Consider the following 25857-nt stretch of genomic DNA (forward strand, 5'->3'; position numbering starts at 1 on the left):
ATACATGCTACAGAAAGGATGACCCTTGAAAACATTACACTAAATGAAAAACACGAGTCAGAAAAGAACACATGTTGAATGATGCCATTTTATATCAAAATGTCCAGAATAGGGAAATTTGTAGAGTGTATTAATGGTTGCTTAGAGTTGGGAGCAGGGGAAGAGAGAAGAGAAATGGAGATTGACTGTTAATAGATACGGGGGATTCTTCAGGAGGCATGAAAATGTTCTAATGTGGTGATGGTTATACAACCATGTGAATATACTAAAAAAAACTGAACTGCATACTTTAAATGTCTAAGTTGTATGGTATTTGAATTATACCTCAAAAAGCCGTTTTTTAAAAAGCAAAAAAACTATATGACTACATAATACCTTTTAATATCCACCTTATACCTTAATAAAGTATATGCTTCCAAGAAAAATCAGAAATATCTACATTTAGATTTAAGCAATCTATATGCATGGTCTCTTTTACAAATGCCTAGTACATTCACAGTGAAAAACAACATGTAGTTCTGTAAAAAGTAGAGAGAGTCTATCTAATCATCTGAAGTTTATATAAGGCACTAGTAATTTAAGAACGTGTATGTATATATAAGAAAATGTACCATCTCAGTGACTGGAATAAAAAATTTAGAAAGCAAAATTCCAACTAGCCATTCATATTTTTCAAGAAGAACTATATTTATTTTGCCCTACATAAAACATAACTAAATATTCTAATCATTACTCCAAATAGGGCTATCATAAAAATGCAGGTTAAAAAAAACACAAAATATTTTTCTTTAAATATTATATTAGAATACTAAGATTATTTTATTATGCTTATCGACTTCATATTATATTTTTAATGTACATTTGCTCTATTAGTAAAGTGAGGAAAAACTGAACGACCCCAGCAAAATGCGTACATCATCTGCTCTAAATTGCCATGGCAACCAGATGGGAGTTCTTTGATTTCCTTCCAGCTGCTATTTCTTTTCTATTCCAGCAGAGAAAAACAAGTAAACTTCACATTTGGCAGAAAAAGAAGTACTTTCCTTTGTTATCAGCTTAAATGGCAACTGACACCATTTAAGAAATTAATTCAGTTAATCTTTAACCAAAACATAAAGAAAAGGAATCCCAAACCAATTTCTTCAGGTAGTATTCTAGGGACATTAACATAAAATCAAATTTCTTTTTCTTTCCTCCTATGTCGACAGCCTAAATCTAAAACTCACTCTCTTCCTCCCACCCTCCTTCTCACTCTTCCTCTCTTGGTGGTAACTGTCAGCCTGAGAAACATGCAATCTGGCATTTCTACTTAAGGACAGAATCAATCAGTATATACTTTCTCTCAAAATAGCTCATCTAAAAAGGCTGGCTGCTGTAGCACTCGGTAAAGTCACACAGCTAGGGAGGAAAAAGCCGCAATGATTTCGTGTATTCCTCTCCAATGAAAAGAGAATTTCTAAACTTTGTATAAATCAAACCTAAATGTGAAGTGTCTGCTATGGTAGGCAGAATTCTAAAATGAGCCCCAATGACCCTTGCCCTGTGTAATTCCCTGTTCCTCTGAGTGTGGGTAGACCTGTGAATATGATATCACTCTTGTAATTATGTTATGTTATATAGCAAAAGGGCAGGTACACTGGGCGGGCCTAACCTAACCACATGAGCCTTTTTACAAGTGAGGGTTTTCTCTGGCTGGTCACAGAAAAAGTCAGGGGCGTGCTTGAGCTAGCCTGGAAAAAAAGCAAACATTCATGTCAGGAACTGCCCATTAGGGCCACAGAGCAAGGAATTACGGGTGGCCTCTAGGAGTGAGAGTGGTCCCCAGCCAACAGCTACAAGGATAACAAGAACTTCAGTGCAAGGAAGAGTTCTGCCAATAACTAGCCATCTTAAAAGAGGACTCCAATTCCCAAACGAGAACTGCAGCCTTGGCCAGCAGCCTGGTTTCAGTCCAGTGAGAAACCAGCCACCTGTGCAGCCCTAACTTCTGACCTACAGAACTGTGAGCTAATAAACAGGTATTGTTTTCACCTGCTAAGTGTGTGGTAATTTGTGCAGTAATAGAAAATGAATAGAGCTGCCAAGTTCTCAATAAGTAATAGAGTAGTTCACTTTAAATTATCAGATTTTGGCCTCAACCAAATCTGGGGTTTTTTAAATAATTGAAATGATCAGAGGAATTAAGAAGCTGGGTAATAAGAATGTGACAGCCAATTCTCTTTGGGGCATAGGCAAGTTAAAAAAAAAAAAAAAGGAAAACAAAACCTTATTCCCCAAATTCTAACAGAAACAATCATAATTCCAAGCCAGACACTTTACATGGTCTTATATTATAAGACTGTGTTGTCTTCTAGAACACTGAACATAGCGAAAATGTAAGTAAATCACACCTGCTTCCCAACTAAACTACACCTCAGACAACAAACGAGTTGACTACTTGACCACCTAACAACATATATATGACGGAGCTATAGACTTCCCATCCACCTGTATTATTAATATTTCATAAAACAGTGTGGGGCCTGGCAGTACACGTTATTACTACTGAAGAAGAGAAAGGCAGACAGAAAAGTTTAATCCAGAGCCCAAAAGCGTGTAAAAATGGCATCCACTGATTCCACAAATACTCAGAATAGCATATAACAGCGGTCCCCAGCCTTTTTGACACCAGGGACCAGTTTCGTGGAAGACAATTTTTCCATGGGATGGGGTCGGGGGGATGGTTTCGGGATGATTCAAGTCCATTACGTTTATTGTGCACTTTCCTTCTATTATTATTACATTGTACTATATAATGAAATGATTATACAACTCACCATAATGCAGAATCAGTGGGAGCCCTGAGCTTGTTTTCCTGCAACTAGATGGTCCCACCTGGGGGTGACAGGAGACAGTGACTCCTGAAGCGTGTGGCTTATGTCCAGTCTACTCCGTAAGATGCAGCTTGTCACTTGCCACTCACTGATAGGGTTTTGAGACGAGTCTGCCAGCAGTTGATTTATTATGGTCTCTGTGCAGTCAAACCTCTCTGCTGATGATAATCTGTATTTGCAGCCGCTCCCCAGTGCTAGCATCACCGCCTCAGCTCCACCTCAGATCATCAGGCATTAGATTCTCATAAGGAGCGCGCAACCTAGATCCCTCACATGCGCAGTTCACAGCAGGGTTCGTGCTCCTGTTAATGCCACCACTGAATTGACAGGAGGCGGAGCTCAGGCGGTAATGCGAGTGACGGGGAGCAGCTGTAAATACAGATGAGGCTTCACTCGCCCGCCGCTCACCTCCTGCTGTACGGCCGGGTTCCTAACAGGTCACCAACTGATATCGGTCCGTGGCCCGGGGGTTGGGGATCCCTGGCGTATAGCATGCACCATGACGTGTACCGGGGTACAAAGGAGCCCAGCACTGAGGGATGCATGGTCTAGCAAGAGGGCTCTAGAGAAATGCCTGTAAACACATGAATATGGGAACATAACTGCTCCAAGTGTTGTTATAGAGGAGGAGGTGGCAGAGGGCTGAGCCAGAAACATCTACATGCTGGGAGTGATCTTAGAGACAGAACAGAATGAGGCACAGGGGGTGGAGGGGGGTGGCCAAGGCCCAGGAACAGGGTGATGAGAGGCACAAAGGCCTAAAGTAGCCTAGTGTGGCTGGAGACAGAGAAGAGGTTCAGCAGCAGTCAGCTGACAGAGGAATGATCTACAGTTCTGAGGAATTCGGGCTCTATCCTTAAGGCAAGTAGGAGCCACTGAAATACAATTTTAGGACCAGAGAGTTGCTCTCTGCAAAAAACATGAAATTGGTATACAGAATGGGTAGAAAGGATAAAAGACAGAAGCAGGGAAACTAGTGAGGTGTCCAAGGAGGAAATGATGAAAACCTGAACTCAGAACTCAGTAATTCATTTGCTGGAGGTGGGTATCTGTCTCCTAGGTTTCTGATAGTAAGATAGTGTTAGCATTAATTTGGAGAGAGAACACAGCAGGAGGAAGAGGAATGGTTTGCAGTGAAAGCTTACTTCTGTTTCAGCTCATCAGAGTTTGAGGGGCATGTGGGATGTCCAGCATTGTAGAAATACAGTGGACTGCTTGGTATATAGAATCTATAGTTAAAAAATACAGGTTTAGGCTGCAAATAGAAACAGAGGTCATGAGTAAACAGCTGGTAAACAATGCCTTTTCAAGCATGTGAGAGTGCCAAAGAGAACTGAGGGGTTAAAGAGACAAGAGCAAGGCCTAGTTAAGAGCTAACATACAAGGTTAGTCAAACCACCAACAGATTCTAGCCTTCCTGGTTCATGATCTGCAAGCAGTGACCCATAGCATAATCACCAAGATAAATTCATAAATTTCAAAGACAGATTTTGGAGAATATATAAGTTTTACCTCATATAAGCCTACCTTTTTACATTAGGACGAGATATACATATAAAAACTAGCAAACTAAGGACCCGTGTGTTTCTATCTAAAAGGCTCTGTTTGTAGGCAATCTGAAGCCAGCTGGGTACAGGGTAAGCTGCTGCTACAAAAAAAAAGGGCGAGGCGGGGGCGGGGGGAGGAGAATTGTTTACTAAGACCTGTACGTTGATGAAACTTAACTAGAACAACTGCCTCATGCTACTCAGGAAATAATGCAAGATGTACCACTTTGAACACGGCTTCTGCACACCTCCACAAGATTTAAATCAAAAAGCAACTATAATTATATGACACAATAGCCACTAGCCAAATTAAACAGAATAAAATTTAAGATTCAGTTCTTCCGTCACTCTAGCCTCATTTTAAGGGCTCAAACAGCCGTGACCACATACAGCTGGTGACTATGGTACTGAACAGTGCAGATAATAGACCATTTCCATCATCACAGAAAGTTCTACTGGGCAGTGCTGCTCTAAGCAACACTTTAGCAACATGAACCTCCTCTAGCATAGCATTACTTTTAATAAGTAAATAAAATTAACTGAAAAGAGTTTGGAACTTTTTTTTATACAGCCCACCACTGGAAATTTTAGCTGTAAAATTATAAACAGGAAGAGTATATTCATTTTTAATTTGACAGATGATTCCAATATTTGAATATCCTCTAGCTCAGCACACCTCCTTACTGGAATTCACCTGATACTCACAGTGACAATGTCTGCAAACAGCAATATATTGGGGCCTAAACGTCCATCAATGGGAGACTTGTTAATAACATGATGATAGATTATGGCACATGCATACAACGTAACTCTCCTACAAAAAATGAGGCAAATGAAATTCAGAAAATCCCATCCACAATAGCATCAAAAAGAATAAAACACAGAGCTCTGGCGGCAACCGTGGCGTATACCAGCCTCGCGGTGCCTCTCATCGTGATGCGCGTGTTCTGGGGCTTCGTCGGCTTCCTGGTGCCCTGGTTCGTCTCTAAGGGTCCCAACCGGGAAGTAAGCATCACCATGCTGGTGACCTGTTCCGTTTGCTGCTATCTCTTTTGGCTGATTGCAATTCTGGCCCAACTCAACCCTCTCTTTGGACCACAGTTGAAAAATGAAACCATCTGGTACCTCAAGCATCACTGGCCTTGAGGAAGAAGACCTGCTCGCCAGTGCTCAGTCACTGAGGCCACAAAGAGAACTCCTCTAGATGCAAAATCACCTCCATACCCAGACCACCTTCCTTAACTCATCTGTTTTAGCCATCAACTGCCTTAAATGTTCCCACCACATTTGAATGCCTTATTCTACAGTGCAGTATTTTTTCTGGTCACCTTTCTTACACTTTGATGAATGATGTACCTATTTAACCTAAACTATGCTGCCTCCATAAAATGTTTATGTACTCTTCTGAGATAGGAACTGCTGTTCTTCTGAGAAATAATGTTACTCTCTCCTTGGAACCTGCGGATTTGAAGATGGCTCCTGCCTGCTCACAACATGGGAATCAGCAAAATGTTTAAAAACTGTTACAAGGCACTCCAGTGGGGCAGTCAGTAGGGGAACACGTTCAGAGGGAAAAATTTGTCTCACCAGGATTATACCAAAGTATATTTTCAGGATGAATTTCTTATTTCTGACATCTTTTAGAATAAATTATTTTTCTGCTTTCCATGGAAAAAGAAAGAATAAAATACAGTTAAACACTGAACAATTAGAGGGTTGGGGCACGGCTGAAAATCGAAGTACAACTTAATAGCTGGCCTTCTGTGTAAGCGGTTCCTCCATATGCACAGAGTCAACTATCTGTGGACTGTGTAGCACTGTAGTACATACTACTAAAAAAATCCACATATAAGTGGACCCAAGTAGTTCAAACCCGTGTTAAGGGTCAACTGGACATAGGAATAAATTTAACAAAAGAAGTTCAAAATATATACTATCAAAACTAAAAAAGATTACTGAAAGAAACTAAAGAAGATCTAAATAAACAGAAACACATCCCACGTTAATGGATTTAAGACTTAATTCTGTTAAGATGACAATATGCCCCAAACTGATCTACAGATTCAATTCAATGCCTATCAAAATACCAGTTGGCTTCTTTGCAGAAATTGATAAGCCATTCCTAAAATTCATATGGAAATGCAATGACCCAGAAGAGCCAAACCAATATTGAGAAAGAACAATATTGGAAGACTCATGCTTCTTGATTTCAAAACTTACTACAAAGGTACAGTAATCAGAGTGTGGAATTGAGAGTCCAGAAATAAACACTCACATTACCATCAAATGATTTTTCAACAAAGGTGCCAAGACCATTCAATAAGGAAAGAATAGCGTTTTTAAACAAGAGGTGATGAGATAAATGAATACCCACATGCAAAAGAATAAAGTAGGACTCCTAACTCACACTACACACAAAAATTAACTCACAGTAGATCAAAGACCCAGATGTTAAGAGCTAAAACTGTTTAAAACTCCTAGAAAAGATGTTCATCATTAGCCATCGGAAAAACAAAAATCAAAACCACGATGAACCACGAATTCACACCTACTAGGATGGCAATAATCAAAAAGACAGATACTGACAAGTGATGGCAAAAATATGCAAAAATTAGAACCCTCACAGACTGTTTATAAGAAAGGAAAATGATGTACTCATTTTGAAAAACATTTGAAAAACTAGAAGCAGTTTCTTGAAAGATTAAACAGTTACCATATGACCCAGCAGTTCCACTCCTAGATATATACACAAGAGAAGCTAAAACATGCATCAAAAATAAAAACTTGCACATAAATGTTCTTAGCCTCATGATTCGTACTACCCCAAAGCAGAAACAATCTAATGTCCATTAATTGATGAATGGATAAATAAAACAAAATAGTAATATAATAGAATATTACTCAACAATAAAAAGTAATGGAAGTACTGATAGATGTTACAACATGGATGATCCTTGAAAACGTTATGGTAAATCAAAAAAGCTAGTCACTAAAGATCATATTATATGATTCCATTTATATGTAATTCCCAGAATAGAGAGAAAGTAGGTTAGTGGCCGCTTATGGCTGAGGGGGTGGGAAGAAATGGAGGTAACTACTCAAGTGTACAGAATTTCTTTTGGGGGTGATGAAAATGTTCTAAAATTAGGTGGTTGGTGATGGTTGCAAAATTCTGTGAGTAGACTGAAACATCTTTGAATTGCACATTTTAAGTTTTATGGTACGTGAATTATCTTTCAATAAAGTTGTTTCACGAAAATTAAGAGGCTGTCCTCTATGTACTAATATGGAAAGATATGTCAACGATAAATACAAAGGTGCAGTGCATTTGTGTATGGCATATACCATTTGTTTTACAGATATAATACAATGCATGCACCTCATGTTAACAGACTGTTTCTGGTGAGAGCAACAAGAAACTGACAATAATGGCTCTCCTCCAGGAAAAGGAGCTCAATGACTGATGGTCAGGGAGAGGAATTAACTTTTCAAAAATTCCTTATACTCCTTTCATACTTGTTCAGTTGGGCACCATGCGCACGGCTACTGAAATTAATTATTAATTTATAAAGACAAGAAAGAAAAATAAGGAAAGACAAAGTGGATGCTGGGAATGTGGTTCCTATCTCTGACCCCACCACCACTCCACCCCTCCCCAACCCTTGGCGTCTCGGGAGAATTTACTAAAGAACAACAAAATGAACTGTCTAGGGCTGGAAAGCTAGGATAAAAGTCCAGCTCCAAACAACATGCTGTTTTCTGGTAGAAAGCCTGTGGGTTAGGTGTGAATACCGGTTCCATCACTTAAAAATCCACGAGAATTCAAGTCAGTGACAACTTCCCTGAGCCTCTCAAGAAGGTCAGAGCTTCATGGTAATTTATAAGGGATGATACATAAATTCCTTGGTATGGTAACTGTGCACGTGGTAGCCAGTCAATAAAGGTTAATCCTCACGTCCTGTTCTCACCTTTCTGGTGTGTGGTTACCGTGAACTTGTTTCCTCAGGGCTCCAGCTGTGAATAATAAGGAGGTACACCCTGATATATTATGCACGATAGCGCTATCAGACCTCTGGCCCTTTCTGCTCATCTGTAACTGTGCTAATGCAAAGGTCAGCATCAATCTACCTCTTAACCTCTCTGCTTCTAAACTCATGTATTTTATAATCATGATTGGTTATGAGATTTAAGAAAGTTTCAGAAGGATCTCTATTGTTCATTATCACATATTTCTACAAGACAATATGACAAAATGGGTTGTACTGCTGCTATAACCATCTTTGGGGAAAAAAAAAAGATGTCTAACATAGATTTTAAAAATTTAACGTGTAAGCAAACAAGTGTTCCCATCTTAAAAACTGTTTCCCGTAGATGGAAAACAAAATTTACAATTGCTGACAGAGAATTTTGGTCATCTGAAGAGTTACTAGTCCACTGCAATACGTTCTGCCTCTTTCAAACTTTATAATTTCAGCCATACACATTCTTCAATTTTAGATAAATGGCTTTATTTTTTAAGACTGTTGTTTCAGTTAGCACTAATGCCAACCTTACTATAGGAATTGTGTATATAGTTCTTCAAAAATGCTGAAGCACATTAATATTATTCTTGTAGGAATGGCCGTTTTCAGAGACTGGTGGATACCTAAAGAAGCTATCAGAAAAACATTTTCCAGAGAAACGAGAGATTCTGCAAGCACCAAATCCAATCCCAACGGGAGAGGCTCAAGAATAAGGTTAGGATTCCAGCTACAATTGCCATCCAAAGACAGGTTCTAGGAAGAGATAGAACTAGGATCAACCAGTGAGTCGAATTTCGGATCCCCAAACTTCTCTAGACTGAAGAGGTAGGGGAAAATCTCTCCTATTCATCTGCAATCTCAAGCTTCTCCTTGTGCAGAGTTAGCATTTGAATTTATCATTATACCTTGCTAGTTCTGAAACCCCCAAGCCAAGAATTAATTTAGAGTGCTTCCGGGTCACTGCCATCCCTGGGCGCCTGGAAGAAGTAAAAACAAATCCTCTTGGGAGAAATGCATCCTCCATCAGGGCTAACTGGGATTCCAAGCAGTTAAGATTAGGTTGGGCAGATGGGATTTAATGATTTTTTTCAAATCACCAAATAAATAAGGAAACAATACCCAATGAGCAAGCCAAAAGAAATAATAAACAGCAAAAGTAACTGCAGATACTAGTACTATGAAATACAAAATATAAAATAAATATAATACTGATAGAAATAAAGGAAGGAAACAAAAGCACAAGCGGGAAATTAAAGCATGAGACTTAAAATTCATTGACTGATTAGACAACAAACAAGAGACTGGAAGATGTATCTGAAGAAATCATCTAGGATGTATTGGGTTGGCCAGAAAGTTTGCTTGGGTCCTTCTGTAAAACAGGAAAAACCTGAGTGAACTTTTGGGCGAACCCAGTATCACAGAAAGACAAAGAGATTGAAAATATGATGAAAGGTTGAGAAGTGGAGTAGAGAATGAGAAGATCTAACCAATCTACTCTTTGGGCTTCTTGAAGAAGGGAGAAGAAGGAAGAGCTAAGAATTGTCCAGAATTGATAAGGAACATACATCTCAAATTCAGAAAGCACAAAGTGTTCCAAACAAGGAGAAATCTCCAGAACAATAAAACTGAAGAACTCCAAAGCAAAGAGAAAAAAACAGGGGGGAAAAACAGCCAGATTTTCTATATAGAAATGACAATTACACTGTCACTAGAGGTCACAAAAGAAACAAGTCAAACAACAGTGGTGTAAGATCATCAAAGTGCTAAGAGCCAATGACTGTCATTTTCAGTTATATAACTGGCTAAAGAAAACATGTAGGGACTTCCCTCGTGGTGCAGGGGTTAATCATCTGTCTGCCAATGCAGGGGACACGGGTTCGATCCCTGGTCTGGGAAGATCCCACAAGCCTCAGAGCAACTAAGCCCGTGCACCACAACTACTGAAGCCCGCGCGCCTAGAGCCCGTGGTCCGCAACAAAGAGAAGCCACTGCAACGAGAAGCCCACCCACTGCAACTAGAGAAAGCCCCTGCGCAGCAACGAAGACCCAACACAGCCAAGGGAGGGAGGAAGGAAAACATGTACACATAAAACAAATAAAGATATTTTCAAATCAACAAAAACTGAGCTTATCATTTACAGACTTCTTCTAAAGAAACTTCTAAAGAATAGATTTCAGGAAGACATGAAACGATGAGGAAGGAAGGTCTAAATTACAAGAAAAAAGGGTGATTGATAAACTGGTAAACGTGAGTTAAAACAAATAATGAATGTGTATTTCCAGGGTGGCAATAAAAATACTACTCAAAATAACAATATTTTAAAAATCAAACTCTTAAATAATAGTACTATTCTGAGTACTTTGCTCATATAATTAACTCAATGCTCAAACAACTCTGAAGTACTATTATTCACCCCATTTTCACAGATGAGGATAATGAGGCACAGGGGGTAAGTTCAAGGTCATACAACTAGTGACTGGAGAGCCAGGAAGGAAGCTTGCCCTACTAGGCAGCAGCTGGAAGCAGTGAAATATTTCCAGACCCAACTTTCTAGTAGAACTAGATCTGCTGCTGTGCCAGTGGACTCGGTAGAAGGAAGGGTAGGTGGTAAATAACTGACACTGGTGAGAGGCTTGAACAGGAAACACTGAAGGACACCCACTGGGATGAGATGAATCCTCTGTAGTACTGATATCCACTTAGAGCACTCAGACTTCTCCACTCACAGACTGACTCACTAAGACTGAGAGAAGCCCCAGGAATCTGCATGTTTGGTTAAGCACCCCAGGAAACTGATGCGGGTGGTTTAAGGGCCACACTTGAAGAAACATTACCAGACGCATATGTAACCACTATAACCACTACATTCAAGTCCTTTAGTCTAAGTTCCTATTTGACTTTAATGAGCTTCTAAACAAGAAAAATCATACTCATGTATAGTTTGGATACCAGATGTCAACTAAACCCTTAAACAAATAATGTGCAGTTTCAAGCTCACCAAAAGATGACACTAGAAAGGATAAACTGTGGTTAAACAATGGAATAACTACTCAGCAATACAAGACAATGAACAAATACAAGAACATGAATGAACTCACATGAAAGAACTGTGCTAAGTGAAAGAAGTCAAACTACAGAGTATGTGATTCCATTTTAAAAAGGCGAAACTTCAGTGACGGAAAGCAGATCAATGGTTGCCAGAGACTAAGGAGTGGGGGAAGGGTACTAACTGTAAAAGGGCTCAAGGGAACTTTTGGTGTTGATGAAATGCTACCTCACGATTGCGGGTGTGGTTATACCATGTATACGTACAACAGTCACAACTCCATGAACTGTACACCTAAAACTGGTGAATCTTTATTTACTGTAAATCATACCTTAATAAAGCTGACTCAAAAAAAAAAAAAGATCATCAGAGCCACCAGTGAGTTCTCCCCTGTACACTGCTCTTAACACATGCTCTCATCACACTCCAGCTGGTTCAGATCAAATACTCTTCACCACCAAATATGAAATTCTGCAAACCCCCCAGTCATGTATATTAACACATGGGAAACTCACTGCCTAGTTTTAAACCACTCACTACCCTGCAAGGGCAGTACTGAACAGGTAAGAAAATAAAAGCTTTAGTGTTCAACGTAAGAGCCTTACCTAAGGTGGAACAGAAATTCAAAAGATAAGGTGCTGCTGAGACTAGCACCCATGAAACCAAATGCTACAAATTACTCCCCCTTGTATTCACACATGACACAGTACCATCTCAGTTCAAATTTATCTCACAACTGAGGACTGTCTTGAAAAACATCAGACTGGTGTCTCTGATGCGGCAGGAGCTATAAAGTACTCCACCAGTCTGATCATCCCACCGACTCAGATCAAAGAGAACTCAGGGACTGTGATATTCTCTCCTACCCTTGTGCTCATAAATTTTGTGATTCTACCCTATAGTTCCAAATTCTGCTCGACTACCCACGTACAGAGAAGATACCTCACATTTGTTCAAGAAATATTTATCAAACCATTTTATTGTTAAAAATGAGTAAAAGCTGTCTTCATGCATGGAACCAGGTGTCTAACAGATTAGAGCAGACAAGTATACAAATAACAATATAAAAAAAGGCAGACCATGGTTCAGAAAGATTATTACCTTAATCACCTCAACATAGTCAAGGTTCCAAGGTCCAGGGAATACAATGAGAACAAAACAAAATACCCAGAAAGGCAGAAATGTTCTCTCTGGCTCGTTTAGTCCCCACGGAATCCATATAGAAAGGAGTGACAACTGAGGCTGACCTATGAGGAAGGGCTTTTGAGGCAAGGGGAACCTCAGGAATAAGCACAGGCATGGCAACAGGAAAGTCCAGTTTTGCTGATATACAAGGTACCCACAGGAGAATATTGGCAGAAATGCTAGAAAGAAAGACTGGAACCAGATTCTGACATCCTTGAATGAAGAATATGGAGTTTATTTCTGGTAAGATATAAAACGTCATGCAAAATTTAATCTATATTTATTTTAAGATCTGTAACACAATAGTTTTTTTTTTTTTTTTTCACAATAGTTCTTAAGACTATACACCATGATCATGCAGAAGCTTTTTCAAAAGACAAAAGCCTACAAGCAGGAGATTCTGACTCAGTAGGTCTGGAATGTGGCCTGGGCACATGTCACTAGGAGACTGACACACACCCATGGTTAAGAATCTCTGCTGTAAGAAGCCATTACCGTATCTCACAGATATCTACCGGTAATACACTCAAGTGTGCTTATGACTGAAATACAAGCAAGGAAAGCAAATACAAATAGGCACAGGCAAAGAAAGGCAGATTACAAATAAGAACTTCTGATGCTCCAAAAGATTTCAGGAATAGGACATTCCACTCTAATAAATGTACGTCTCTTAAAAAGTTATTACACTTATCAGTCTGTTTTAATCACCTACTTCATGCACGTAAAACCAAATTTTAGTTAATTCCATCAAAATATAAATAATTATACCATTAAGTATTCAGAGTTCAAACTCAGAAAACCATAGCTAAAGGACTTCTAATTTAAACATGACTGATTAACACCATACATTTTTCTTCTCTCCTTCCCATAGTAAAAAACAAACAAAAAAACAAGAAAATCCAAAATAACAAAGACAGTGGAATAGTAAAAATCAAAGAATAAGAAATTCAACAATGTTTTTGGAAAACAAAGTCAATGCAGGAGGTAACAAATAGGAAGAACGTAAGCGCTACAACCGACAGTGACAGACACAGACCAGAAACCAGTCCACCCCAGAACCACAGCGCCTGGGCGTGAAAACCAAGGACCGGGGAGATGTCAGGTTGTTGGCGGGATGCTACTGAATACACAGAGCGCAGCTGGACCGGGCCATGGCTCCCTCCCCACTCCCCCCTACTCCCAGTGTCAGCAGATGACAACCTTTCCTGAAGCGAAGACTAGATATTTTGGAGAAAGTCTTTGCTTCAGGAAAGACTGTAATCTGGCTACAATCTTTTGGAGAAGGTATGGTAAGGTACTGTGATGAGAAACCATTTTGATAATTAATAGAATCTCAGATTCCTAACTCCACTCTGCCCCCCTGAACAGGAGTAAAGAGAATTCCTTATTGGAGAAACGGAATAGCCACACCCAGGCCAGGCCCATATACAGTTACAACAGAATTCATTTTTAAAAAATCCTTCTCTTAAAAACTAATGAGCATTTAACATATCACATACTGGGTTCTCGCTACACCTTGATAGGGGTCAACCAGCTCCTATAACCCAGGTTCGTGTCAGGCTTTCCAGTGCTGGCGGTTGATGACACTTTACTAGGTATGACGCTGAGTAGCTGACTGAGGACAAGAGCTAAGCTTCAGTGCCTATGTGCTTATTAGCACGGGTGCTTACTCAGGCAGACATTAAATAATATAAGCTGAATAAAAAATCAAAATTGAAAAGGCATATGCCTGCTACTTTCTAAATCATTAAGCCTATAATCTAAAACTTTGATTTCACCATCTTACATTGATTCTGAACTTTAATGAAGTCACAAAAATTTTCTGTATTAAAGAATACATTTCCTAGTCCTTTCTTCCTCCCAAATATGCAGTAAATAATAAGGTGCCATTTGAAAGCATAAGAAATTCTGTTGACTAAGAGATGCTATTTCTACGTGTTAGGAATTCATGAATAAAGAATCTTACTAAAGACTTCGTTACAAACTGGTGGCAAGAAAAAGCAAAAATTCCCAACTGGTGTACACCTGACCTAGAGGCATACAAGTTAGACAGTCTATTCATCACTACTTATTCGGGAGAATTTTAGGAACTGAAATAATATATGACTTAAATCCTGAAAAAGTGAAATAAGGTTTCATTTAAATGGTTGTTTTAAAATGAGCAGACAGGGACTTCCCTGGTGGCACAGTGGTTAAGAATCTGCCTGCCAATGTAAGGGACACGGGTTTGAGCCCTGGTTCGGGAAGATCCCACATGCCGCGGAGCAACTAAGCCCGTGAGCCACAACTACTGAGCCTGAGTGCCACAACTACTGAAGCCCGTGCGCCTACAGCCCATGCTCCGCAACAAGAGAAGCTACCGCAATGAGAAGCCCGCGCAGCGCAACGAAGAGTAGCCCCCGCTCGCAGCAACTAGAGAAAACCCGCGCACACCAACAAGGTCCCAACGCAGCCAAAAACAAACAAATAATAAAAATAAATTAATTAATTAAAAGATTTTTTTAAAAAACAGCAGACAAAAACTACATACAGCCCCACCCCCCCCAAAAAAGGTGGAGCTTAAATGTGCCAATAAAATTAATGTTTTATATACTGAATGCTTTAAAGTCAATTTGTTTCTCCTCATTCTTGGATCCGTTATAGTACAGTCTGACTTGTGATACCAAGCTAAAATAAAAACTCTTTCAATAGTTCCCTATTTTCTTGGAACACAGTCTCAGGAGTAACTTACCAGGTCAAAGGTTCTGTACAAGTGACACCTTCATCATCAGAGAACATCTTTATTGGTAGTTTAACTGCTTAAGATGAGCTCCTGCACACATTCCACTATAGACATCCCAACAAAGAAAAAACTGTTTCCTTACAATGGCTCATTAACTTTTCTAATAAGTAACAATCCATGTTATAAAAACAAAAAATGCACTATAATCAATAAAGACTGAAACTTAAAATCTGAAGTAAAATTTGATCAAACAGTAACTGAAAACAATATTCCTAACAATTCAATAAGCATTTTAAGCAGAAAATAGTTTTTAACAGCAAAGTTACTGTTAAGTTTTAAAATTTCTATTTTCTTACCTACTTCAATTATCTATTCTGAATACTGCTAACTCTTTAAACACTATTATTCCACAGTATTCCTTATGTGTTTTCCATCATAAATTACATTTTTGAGAAAGAGCATTCTGGTGTAAATACAGCAACTGAATGGATAATAACATGAATTTTAAAACACACTTCCAATAGACTTGCACTTACATGCAACTGTAACCTTACTGACCATTTACTACATCATTCTCTGTTTGCTTCATCATGAACAAGAGTGATATGGCCACTGACCTCACAGAGTATTTTGTTGGAACTACACTGGAATCAGAAAAGGGAAGTTTATAACTTTTTTGATGGAAAAAGCCATCTAAACTCTAGTTCCTGCTATGAGCCAGGCATTATCCAAATGCTTTCGTATTTATTCAAATAATCTTTAAAAAGACACAAAGGGCACAGAATAAAATTTCACTACTGATGCAATTACTCTTTGTGCAAAATGACCCAGGTATAAGAGGGGCCAGACCCACCTGGACCCAGGGCCTCTCAGTCCAGAAAAAAGAATGTTGAGACCACATGATTTCACAACCTTAACTCTATCTGCCCAGAATGGGCCCAACAGCAATAATTCCACAAACGATCTCTTCAGCTTAAAAAAAAAAAAAAAAAATTTCAACTGTAACAACTATTCTTTGCCTAATGTCAGCAAAAATGAAAAAGCCTCTTCTGAAGAGATTCCTAAAGTGCTGACCAGCCACAGGCTTTCTTTCCACATTTTAATAATCCAGGCAGAATGCAGAATTGAAGGCCACTCCTTCCCCATCTGTCCCTGCCATCCTGCCATACCTCCCTACCTGAGCTGATCTCCTATCTGGATACAACCCTGTCTCTTCTGCCTTATAAAAGCCATGCTTCCCTACTCCATCTCAGCAGTTACACTCTTCCTTCAAGAGTCAGGCTGAGAGCCTATGCTCCGCAACAAGAGAAGCCACCGCAATGAGAAGCCCCACACCACAACGAAGAGTAGCCCCTGCTCGCCGCAACTCGAGAAAGCCCGTGCACAGCAATGAAGACCCATCGCAGCCAAAAATTAATTAATTAATTAATTAATTAATTAAATCTATTTTAAAAAAGAGAAAATTACCTTCTTAACCAAAACAAAGAAACAAAAAAACAAAACCAAAAAAAACCCCTCAAAAAACTCCTAAGTAAACATAAAAACAGTAATTATAAAATTTAAGTTCTAGTTCTTTCAAAAATCAAGCTGAAAATGATTAGCATAATCATCTTCCTATGGATAACTTTGACTTACCATTTAGTTCTCTCTGTATGTGCACCTATAACCTAATCCAGCTCTTCTGTTTCCCCTTCCAGGGACCACCACCACCATTTATACACCTCAGTAGTGAACAGAGAGCCTGGGAGTTATCCAACTTCAGCCCCTGCCTCTAAATATGATCAGCCACCAATGAATTGGCCTCCTTGATGTCTACAGACCCTACCCCCCTTCCCACCACCCTGTTGTGCTCAGACCACAAATGCCCCTCAACTGAATTATTACCACATGTTACCCTTAGCCTCCACCCACCCAATTTATGTCCCACACTGTAGTGAAAGTAACCCTTCAGAAACACAAATCTGATCTCATTTCTTTCTTAAATCCTTTTGCCCTTGAGATAAAGCAAAATATTCTTAACATGGTAAATACAACTCTGATGATCTGGGCCCTGCTTAAGGGTCCAGCCTCATCCAACCCCTTTGCTCTTTTTTTCTCTCCCTCTTGTTTATTATATTATATTCCATTATTTCAAACATACAAAACCGGTATACCCACTTGCAATATTAACAAACCTTGATATTTCATCATAACTGCTTCAGATCTTTTAAATGAAGGACTCAGTTATTATAGGCAGAGTTGAAGCCCCCGAATTCATTCCCCTCCTTCGACAGTTAACAGCTATCCTGAAATTAAGACTCATCATTCCTGTGCATGAGTCTATGCATGCATGTTTACACATGGTTTACACTTTAACCATACAGCTTGTACCAATAAACATGTGCAGTCTGTGCATGGTTTATACGTTAACCACACAGCTTGTACCAATAAACAATATGTTGTATCATATTGTATGTCATTTTACAATTTTTTTTTCCACTCAGTTTGTTTTCTGAGATTTACCCATGTTGACAGAGGTAACTTCAGTTCTCATGTAACTGTCATATAGTATTACATCATCTGAATATTCACCAGTATATTGAGCCCTTTTCTCAATGAACGTCCGGGATGTATCACCTTATATTATCACAAACACGCTGGCATTTTCACACACATCTCCTTGTACATGCATACAAGGGTTTCTCAAAGGCAGACTCTGTCAAGCTACACATGAAACCAATATACTTGGTTACAGACCATATTTTATTAAAAACGAAAGTAGAAAATGTGTGTTTCATGTATAAGAGTACTGCTTCTTTAAACATATTTCAGTTATACACAGACAGGTCATTGTACGCACTGGGTCACAAAAGAATAAAATAGGGAACCCCCTTGCTTGAAAGTGTGTATCTAGAAGTAAAACTCTAATGAGCAGGCTATGCACACCTTCAACTCTGACGCAGTGATGATTCACAGAATTACCCACCTGGAGTTTTTCTTTAATGTGTGAGGTAGGGCTCTAGTACTGGCTTATTCCATACGGATAACTAATTGTCCCAGCGATTATTTATTTTAGACCAGATTGTCAAGTTACACATGTTCAGTGAATTTACAGACTATTTCAGAAGAAATGGCTTCTGCACAATATTAAATCATTCCATCCTATGCTCACCTTATGTTCAAGAGGGCTTTTACGTCCTCAGTAATATTTTGTCATTTTCTCCATAAGGGCCATGCATAGCTTTGTAAAGAGTTACTTCTAGGAATTCAGAATCTCTGTCCTTTATTCAAAAAAGATCTTAACACATTGTAACTACCCAGTAAATACTGGGTTGGCCAAAAAGTTCGTTTGGGTTTTTCTGAACAAACATCATTTGGTTAATGTCGCCTCAAGTTTCAGTTTGCCACCGCCTTCCATTTTGGAACATTTAGAATTCCAAATCACACTGCAAACTGTCTGAAAATTTACCTTGCCATTATACCTGATTTTATTTCATGAATTTTGTATGTTGAGCTACTATTTAAAGTGAACTTAAACATCCTCTGTGGCCAAAAAAGTTTCAAATGTTTACTTGCCATATCAAAGTTAATTTTTTTCATGAGCAAAAGCCCTAATCTTAAGACACACATGAGCTTAAGTATAAAAAGGGTGTTAAAATATCAAATCAACAGATCCCCTTTCCTAGAATGTTGCCACCATCCAAAAACTGTCAGTAAAATTTGGCTTGCTTTTTTGCCTATAAAGGCCGTGGACAATGGATTTATTTAAGACTAGCAACTGGCCTCTCCCCATTTGCACTGGAGAATCACTGCTGCTACTACCCCTGGAGCAGGCTACAGACAGCTGCCAACCAGCACTTAATAAGCTCATCTGCCCTGGTAACTTTCCATTTAAGACTCACAATTGAAGCCGTGAGTTGTTGCTATCTGTGTCACGTCCTGGATGAAGTGCGGCAGGGCTTCCAAATCATCCACCAACCCCTCTCACAGATTATGGCCACCTTACTCCCAAAGCCACTCAAACTATGACCCCATAGCCTATACTTTCACTCAGAACATCTCAAATCTTCTAAATTTGGTGAAAAACTACCCAGCCATTTTTTTTTTTTTTTTTTTTTTTTTTTTTTGGCTGCGTTGGGTCTTCGTTGCTGCACGTGGGCTTTTCTCTGGTTGTGGCGAGCAGGGGCTACTCTTCGTTGTGGTGCGCAGTCTTCTCATTGAGGTGGCTTCTCTTGTTGCGGAGCACAGGCTCTAGGTGCGCGGGCTTCAGTAGTTGTGGCACGCGGGCTCAGTAGTTGTGGTTCATGGGCTCTAGAGCGCAGGCTCAGTAGTTGTGGCGCATGGGCTTAGTTGCTCCACGGCATGTGGGATCTTCCTGGACCAGGGATCGAACCTGTGACCCCTGCATTGGCAGGTGGATTCTCAACCACCACGCCACCAGGGAAGCCCTACCCAGCCATTTTTTACACTGTTAATTAGACACAAAAAAAGAAATTTAATTTTATGTATAAAGTTTAATAGGCTGCATCTAGAAAACAAGCACTCTTAAGACTGTGGAGGGGACTTCCCTGATGGTCCAGTGGCTAAGACTCCAAGCTCACAATGCAGGAGGCCTGGGTTCGATCCCTGGTCAGGGAACTAGATCCCACATGCTGCAACTTAGAGTTTGAATGCTACAACTAAAGATCCCGCATGCGGCAACAAAGATCCTGCATGCCACAACTAAGACCCAGCACAGCCAAACAAATACATAAATAAATATTAAAAAAAAAGAGAGAGAGAGATGTACAGTCCTTTTTTCTTGTTTTTCCTCCTCTGGGTTCCAAGTTCATACTGTGGCTTCAGAGATTAAAAAGTTTTTTCAGAAACACCTGTTTATGAATTTGGAAGAATGCAGAATCACTCTCAGATACCTCAATACCCCTACCAAAGATCCTACGGCTCCCTCCCAGTGCTTAAAAATGCTCATCTCTTTCAACGATGCAACTATTCCTATTCTTGCAACTTCAAAAGCCAAATTAACTGTGCCTCAAAATCCAGATTTCTTTTCACAACTCAGTACCCATCACATCACACACCACAGATGTTCTTCACCTTCCATTCAGACTCACTTTACTGCATCCTCAGGGGTCCTCAAGAAATTTACCTATTTGCCTACCACTAAATTCATAGACATCGACAAGAAAAAAACCAGGCTCACCTATTTCTCCACTTGCTATTCCAGGCAGGTAAGAGAAAGAATATGAACTTCTGTGGCCAAACCACCAGTATAAAAAAATAGCAAAAGTTATTTTGTTATAGGATAAAGTACAGTCTTGTTAAAGGATAGTCTCTTCAACAAATGGTCTTGAGAAAACTGGATATCCACATGCAAAAGAATGAAATTGAACCCTTATATTACACCATACACAAATATCAACTCAAAATGGTTTAAAGATTTAAATGTAAGGCATAAAACCATAAAACTCCTAGAAGAAAACATAGGGGGAAAGTTTCATAACACTGGTCCTGGCAATGACACTAGAAGCTCAGGCAATGAAAGCAAAAATAGGCAAGTGGGATTACATCAAACTAAAAAGCTTCCATATAGGAAAGGAAACAATCAATTAAAAAGAGTATTAGGGCTTCCCTGGTGGCGCAGTGGTTGAGAATCTGCCTGCCAATGCGGGGGACACGGGTTTGAGCCCTGGCCTGGGAAGATCCCACATGCCACGGCGTGACTAGGCCCGTGAGCCACAATTGTTGAGCCTGCGCGTCTGGAGCCTGTGCTCCGCAACAAGAGAGGCCGCGATAGTGAGAGGCTGCGCACCGCGATGAAGAGTGGTCCCCACTTGCCGCAACTAGAGAAAGCCCTCGCACAGAAACGAAGACCCAACACAGCCATAAATAAATAAAATTAAAAAAAAAAAAGAGTATTAAATGTAATAATAACAAGGGAGATTTAAATGAGTGCTAGCCACTGTCCTAAGCACTTTACCTATGTTCACTTATTCAATCCTCCTTACAACTCTATGATGGATATTATTATTATCCTCCATTTTACAGAATAGAAAACTGAGGCCTATTTGATTTATCCCTGGTAACTCGGGAAGTCAGAATTATATCAAGGAAAAGAATGAAAAAAAAAAAAAAAGTCCAACAAGACCATTTAACAAGCCTTAAATTATAGCTAGTTCTCCGTACCCCACCCTCCTACTTTTGAATTCATTTTTATACCCTTACCTCATTTGCTGCCAAACAAACTAACACCATATGCCACAGACCACAGGAAATCCATTTACCAGTTAAAGGAAAATCTGTATCTAGAACAAATGTCATTTATTGAACCAGTAACTCTAAACAGAACTTTTTAAAGTACAGAATGTACTGTTAAGGAAGAACATTTTAGATTTTAATGTATTTATTTTGTCACATTTCTTCTGTCAATGAGGTAGATGTATTAAAGGCACTAAAAATATAGTAATTCAATTCCCTCTACCATGTTGTGTATTCAGTGGGAGAGATGATGTAAAAACTGAGTTACTATAGAATACTTTACTGTACTCAATTATACAGAAAATGTAATGTTCTATTAATACAAAGCAGTTCTGAGAGGCCAAAGAAATATTTTTTCCTTTCTCTTTCATTTAAAAACTATTATTAGGGGCTTCCCTGGTGGCGCAGTGGTTGAGAATCTGCCTGCTAATGCAGGGGACACGGGTTCGAGCCCTGGTCTGGGAAGATCCCACATGCCACGGAGCAGCTGGGCCCGTGAGCCACAACTACTGAGCCTGCGCGTCTGGAGCCTGTGCCCCGCAACGGGAGGGGCCGCGATAGTGAAAGGCCCGCGCACCGCGATGAAGAGCGGTCCCCGCACCGCGATGAAGAGTGGCCCCCGCTTGCCGCAACTAGAGAAAGCCCTCGCACGAACCGAAGACCCAACACAGCCAAAAATAAATAAATAAATAAAGTAGCTATTAAAAAAAAAAAAAAAAAAAAAGATGAAAATTTAAAAAAAAAAACAAAAAACTATTATTAACAAAAAAGGAGAAAAAAGCACAGCAAACATCTCACAACCTACCTTGACCCTCAGAGAAATGAGGGAGGGGGAAATAAGTGACAAGGGTAAATATCCATATCCACAAGCTATTTTTAATCTACTATTCTTAAAATAGGAAGATTTTAATAACAAAAATATGAATGGTTGCCAAAACCAATATCCTAAGTTGATATGGGAGAAATAACAAAAAGAAATGGATAAAGTTTACTATAAGTGTAAAATTGACTAGATGTTACTAGAATAGTGTCTGGATTTAGATCTTTTGAATAACATTTTTAAATTTTCCATCTGAAGCTGCAAAAGCACATCAACTTTCTGAAAATATCTCTCTTCAAAAATGTTTCAAACAAAAATTTTTGACAATTCAATATCTGGATACTAAAGGGAATTATAAAAGATGCAATAAAAGTTCTTTAGAGGGCTTCCCCGGTGGCGCAGTGGTTGAGAATCTGCCTGCCAATGCAGGGGACACAGGTTCGAGCCCTGGTCTGGGAAGATCCCACATGCCACAGAGCAACTGGGCCCGTGAGCCACAGTTACTGAGCCTGCGCGTCTGGAGCCTGTGCTCCGCAACAAGAGAGGCCGCGATGGTGAGAGGCCCGCGCACCGCGATGAAGAGTGGTTCCCACTTGCCGCAACTGGAGAAAGCCCTCACACAGAAACGAAGACCCAACACAGCCATAAAAAAAAAAAAAAAAAAAAAAAGTTCTTTAGATGTATAATGGCCACAAAGTAAAAATGTAGAAATGATAACAACATCATTTTTATTCTTTTCCTTTGGAGTCAAACTAATACATGCTGTCATACAGCACTTTCTTATATACAACATTGTAGTTTACAAAGAAACACTTTAGTTTCTGCTATATTAACTTTAACTACTGCTCACAGAAATAACAGTCTCTTTGCTGCCATATCACTGTGGAAATGAAGCTGGAATGAAGCTAGCCCACCAACAGTTGTTTAAAAAGCAGATACCCAAGAGAGCAAGAAAGCTGCCACAAGTTCAGCTCAACAAAGCAAGCATATATAAACACCTCAAAATTTTAAGAGACATTGTTGCTTTAAAGAGCCATTCTTTCTGTGCTAACATACAAAACTCCAGACATTTAAATATCTCATCATTATTATATCAAACATATAGCCTTAATCTCTGTGACAGAGATATTTCTCTCCCTCCCTCTCATTCAGGGATAAAATTCTAGAGAGTCAGGTTCCATGATCACAGAAAAGGAATATGTCCTGGTAAGATTACTGAGGTTAAGTACCAAGGCCAAGAGCTGAGAAATATCAGGCAAGCACATACAGGGCAAAAACACCGAATATACTATCAAGTAAGAGTGGTAACAAAAAAGAAAAATCAAAGCAGAGTCAGTGGGCTTCCCTGGTGGCGCAGTGGTTGAGAGTCTGCCTGCCGATGCAGGGGACACGGGTTCGAGCCCTGGTCTGGGAAGATCCCACATGCCGTGGAGCAACTAGGCCCGTGAGCCACAACTACTGAGCCTGCGCATCTGGAGCCTGTGCTCCACAACAAGAGAGGCCGCGATAGTGAGAGGCCCGCGCACCGCGATGAAGAGTGGCCCCCGCTTGCCGCAACTGGAGAAAGCCCTCGCACAGAAACGAAGACCCAACACAGCCAAAAATAAATAAATAAATAAATAAATTTATTTTTTTAAAAAAAGCAGAGTCAGTGTCCCAGGGATCTAGCCCAGGAGCCAAGACAAAAATTGCACAATAGCTTTTAATTTAAGAACAAAGTGGTTCCGATGAAAATGATTAGGACTTAGTGATCCAGGAAGGTTTCAAGGGGATGTAGGATTGAAGTGGTCCTGACTTTAAGGTAGAATACAGGCACGCTTGGGGAGGACATTTTGCAACAAGAGACTCAGTCCCTCTACCAGCCTTAATAAATTAGAGCAGGAACGAACACGGCCAACAGGCTGCATGCGGTGGGGCTCAGACTCAGCAAGAGCATCTGAGGATGAGAGCGACCAAAACCACAAAATCCTTTAATAAAAGAGAAAGGTACTCCTTTAATAAATGAAAAAGATACTTAAGATGGCCCCTTAAGGATGTGTTAAGACTCCGGCAGAAATGGAGCTGAAGCACGTCAGGCAGAGGGAAAGCAGTAAGGAGAACACAAGCAAACGTGGGGCTTTAGGCTTGCCAGCAGCATGGCATCCGTGCGACAGAACAAACTCAGCTGCAGAGATGGTGTAGAGAGATGCTGGAGACCACTGCTAGGTTCTGAAATTGGTAGAACAGCAAGTAAGCAGTAAATGGGGAATAAGGAAGTGACAAAACCACCGGTGCTTCAGAAGGTTTAATCTGGTACACTTAAGTAAGATGAATGGAAGAACACAGGATGCCAAAAAATTTACCTAGAGTGGATTTACTTTCCTATAAAAGGCATATATATATATATATATATATATATATATATATATATATATATATATACACACCAATGGGGTGCCCTTGATTTACTTTTCAAATTTGTTCTACTTTTTTTAAAAACAACCATACACATAGATAAAAGTGTACTGAAACTCACGTGCTGCTGATGAATGTGAACTACTAAAATAACTGGGCAATATGTAACAAGAACCTTTAAAATGGTCCTATCTTGGGAACTCCCTAGAACTACAGTGGTTAGGACTCCGCGCTTCCAGTGCCGAAGGCTGGGGTTCAATCCCTGGTTGGGGAACTAAGATCCCGCAAGCCACATTGGGGCAAAAAAAAAAAAAAAAAAAAAAAAAAATATCCTATCCTGTGACCCTGCCTTAGGAATTTATTCATAGAAAACAATCCAAACATTTTTCAGTTAAAAAGAGTATATAACAATTATAAAGAATCACTGTTTATAGTAGCAAACAATATTATAGGACCTTATGAATCCAATATTCTTGAATTCATTAAAAAATAAGATTTATTTTTTAAATGAAGTTTACAAAGAGTCAGTAGTACATTAAAGCAAAAATGGCCATATTAAAAACTGTATTTAGTAAATTGTCATTAATCACAAACTTGCAATGAGTTTGCAAAAGAAAGTAAATAACACAAAAATATTCACAAATGAAGTGACCAGTCATAAAATTAAATTCAAGTATCTCTCCCTACTTAAAAAAAAAGACACAGATCTATTTAATGGAGGCACAGATTAGTCACTTTTTCTCTGAAACTAAGCATTCTGGTAACAGAATGCAGATATCAATACAATTCAATGAAACTAAAAATCTTGAAAATATACAAGACTTCAAGGGGACAATAAAATAGTTATAAATAGTAGCAAAGTTCCTGACAAATGAGAACCTAGCCAACCAACTAACAACTGCAGATGACAAGATCAACAAAGATAATGCATTAAGAGGCTCTTCAAATGAGGACAACATGTACATATAAGAATTAGGGGAGATCACTGTTAAAAGAGATGAAGCTCTCAACTA

At 39.4% G+C, this 25857-nt stretch overlaps 2 protein-coding genes across 12 annotated transcripts in view; one reads left to right on the forward strand and one right to left on the reverse strand.

Moving 5' to 3' along the window:
* Positions 1-25857, reverse strand: part of SRPK2 (SRSF protein kinase 2) — a 229168-nt gene that overhangs the window by 77713 nt on the left and 125598 nt on the right. The window lies entirely within an intron of this gene.
* Positions 5198-5566, forward strand: LOC114237075 (V-type proton ATPase subunit e 1-like). The gene has a single exon (XM_057550403.1). It carries the CDS (start codon positions 5198-5200, stop codon positions 5564-5566), a length of 369 nt encoding a protein of 122 aa, XP_057406386.1.

The sequence above is a fragment of the Balaenoptera acutorostrata genome, chromosome 7 (genome assembly GCF_949987535.1).
Source record: "Balaenoptera acutorostrata chromosome 7, mBalAcu1.1, whole genome shotgun sequence".
In the NCBI taxonomy this organism is placed as follows: domain Eukaryota; kingdom Metazoa; phylum Chordata; class Mammalia; order Artiodactyla; family Balaenopteridae; genus Balaenoptera; species Balaenoptera acutorostrata.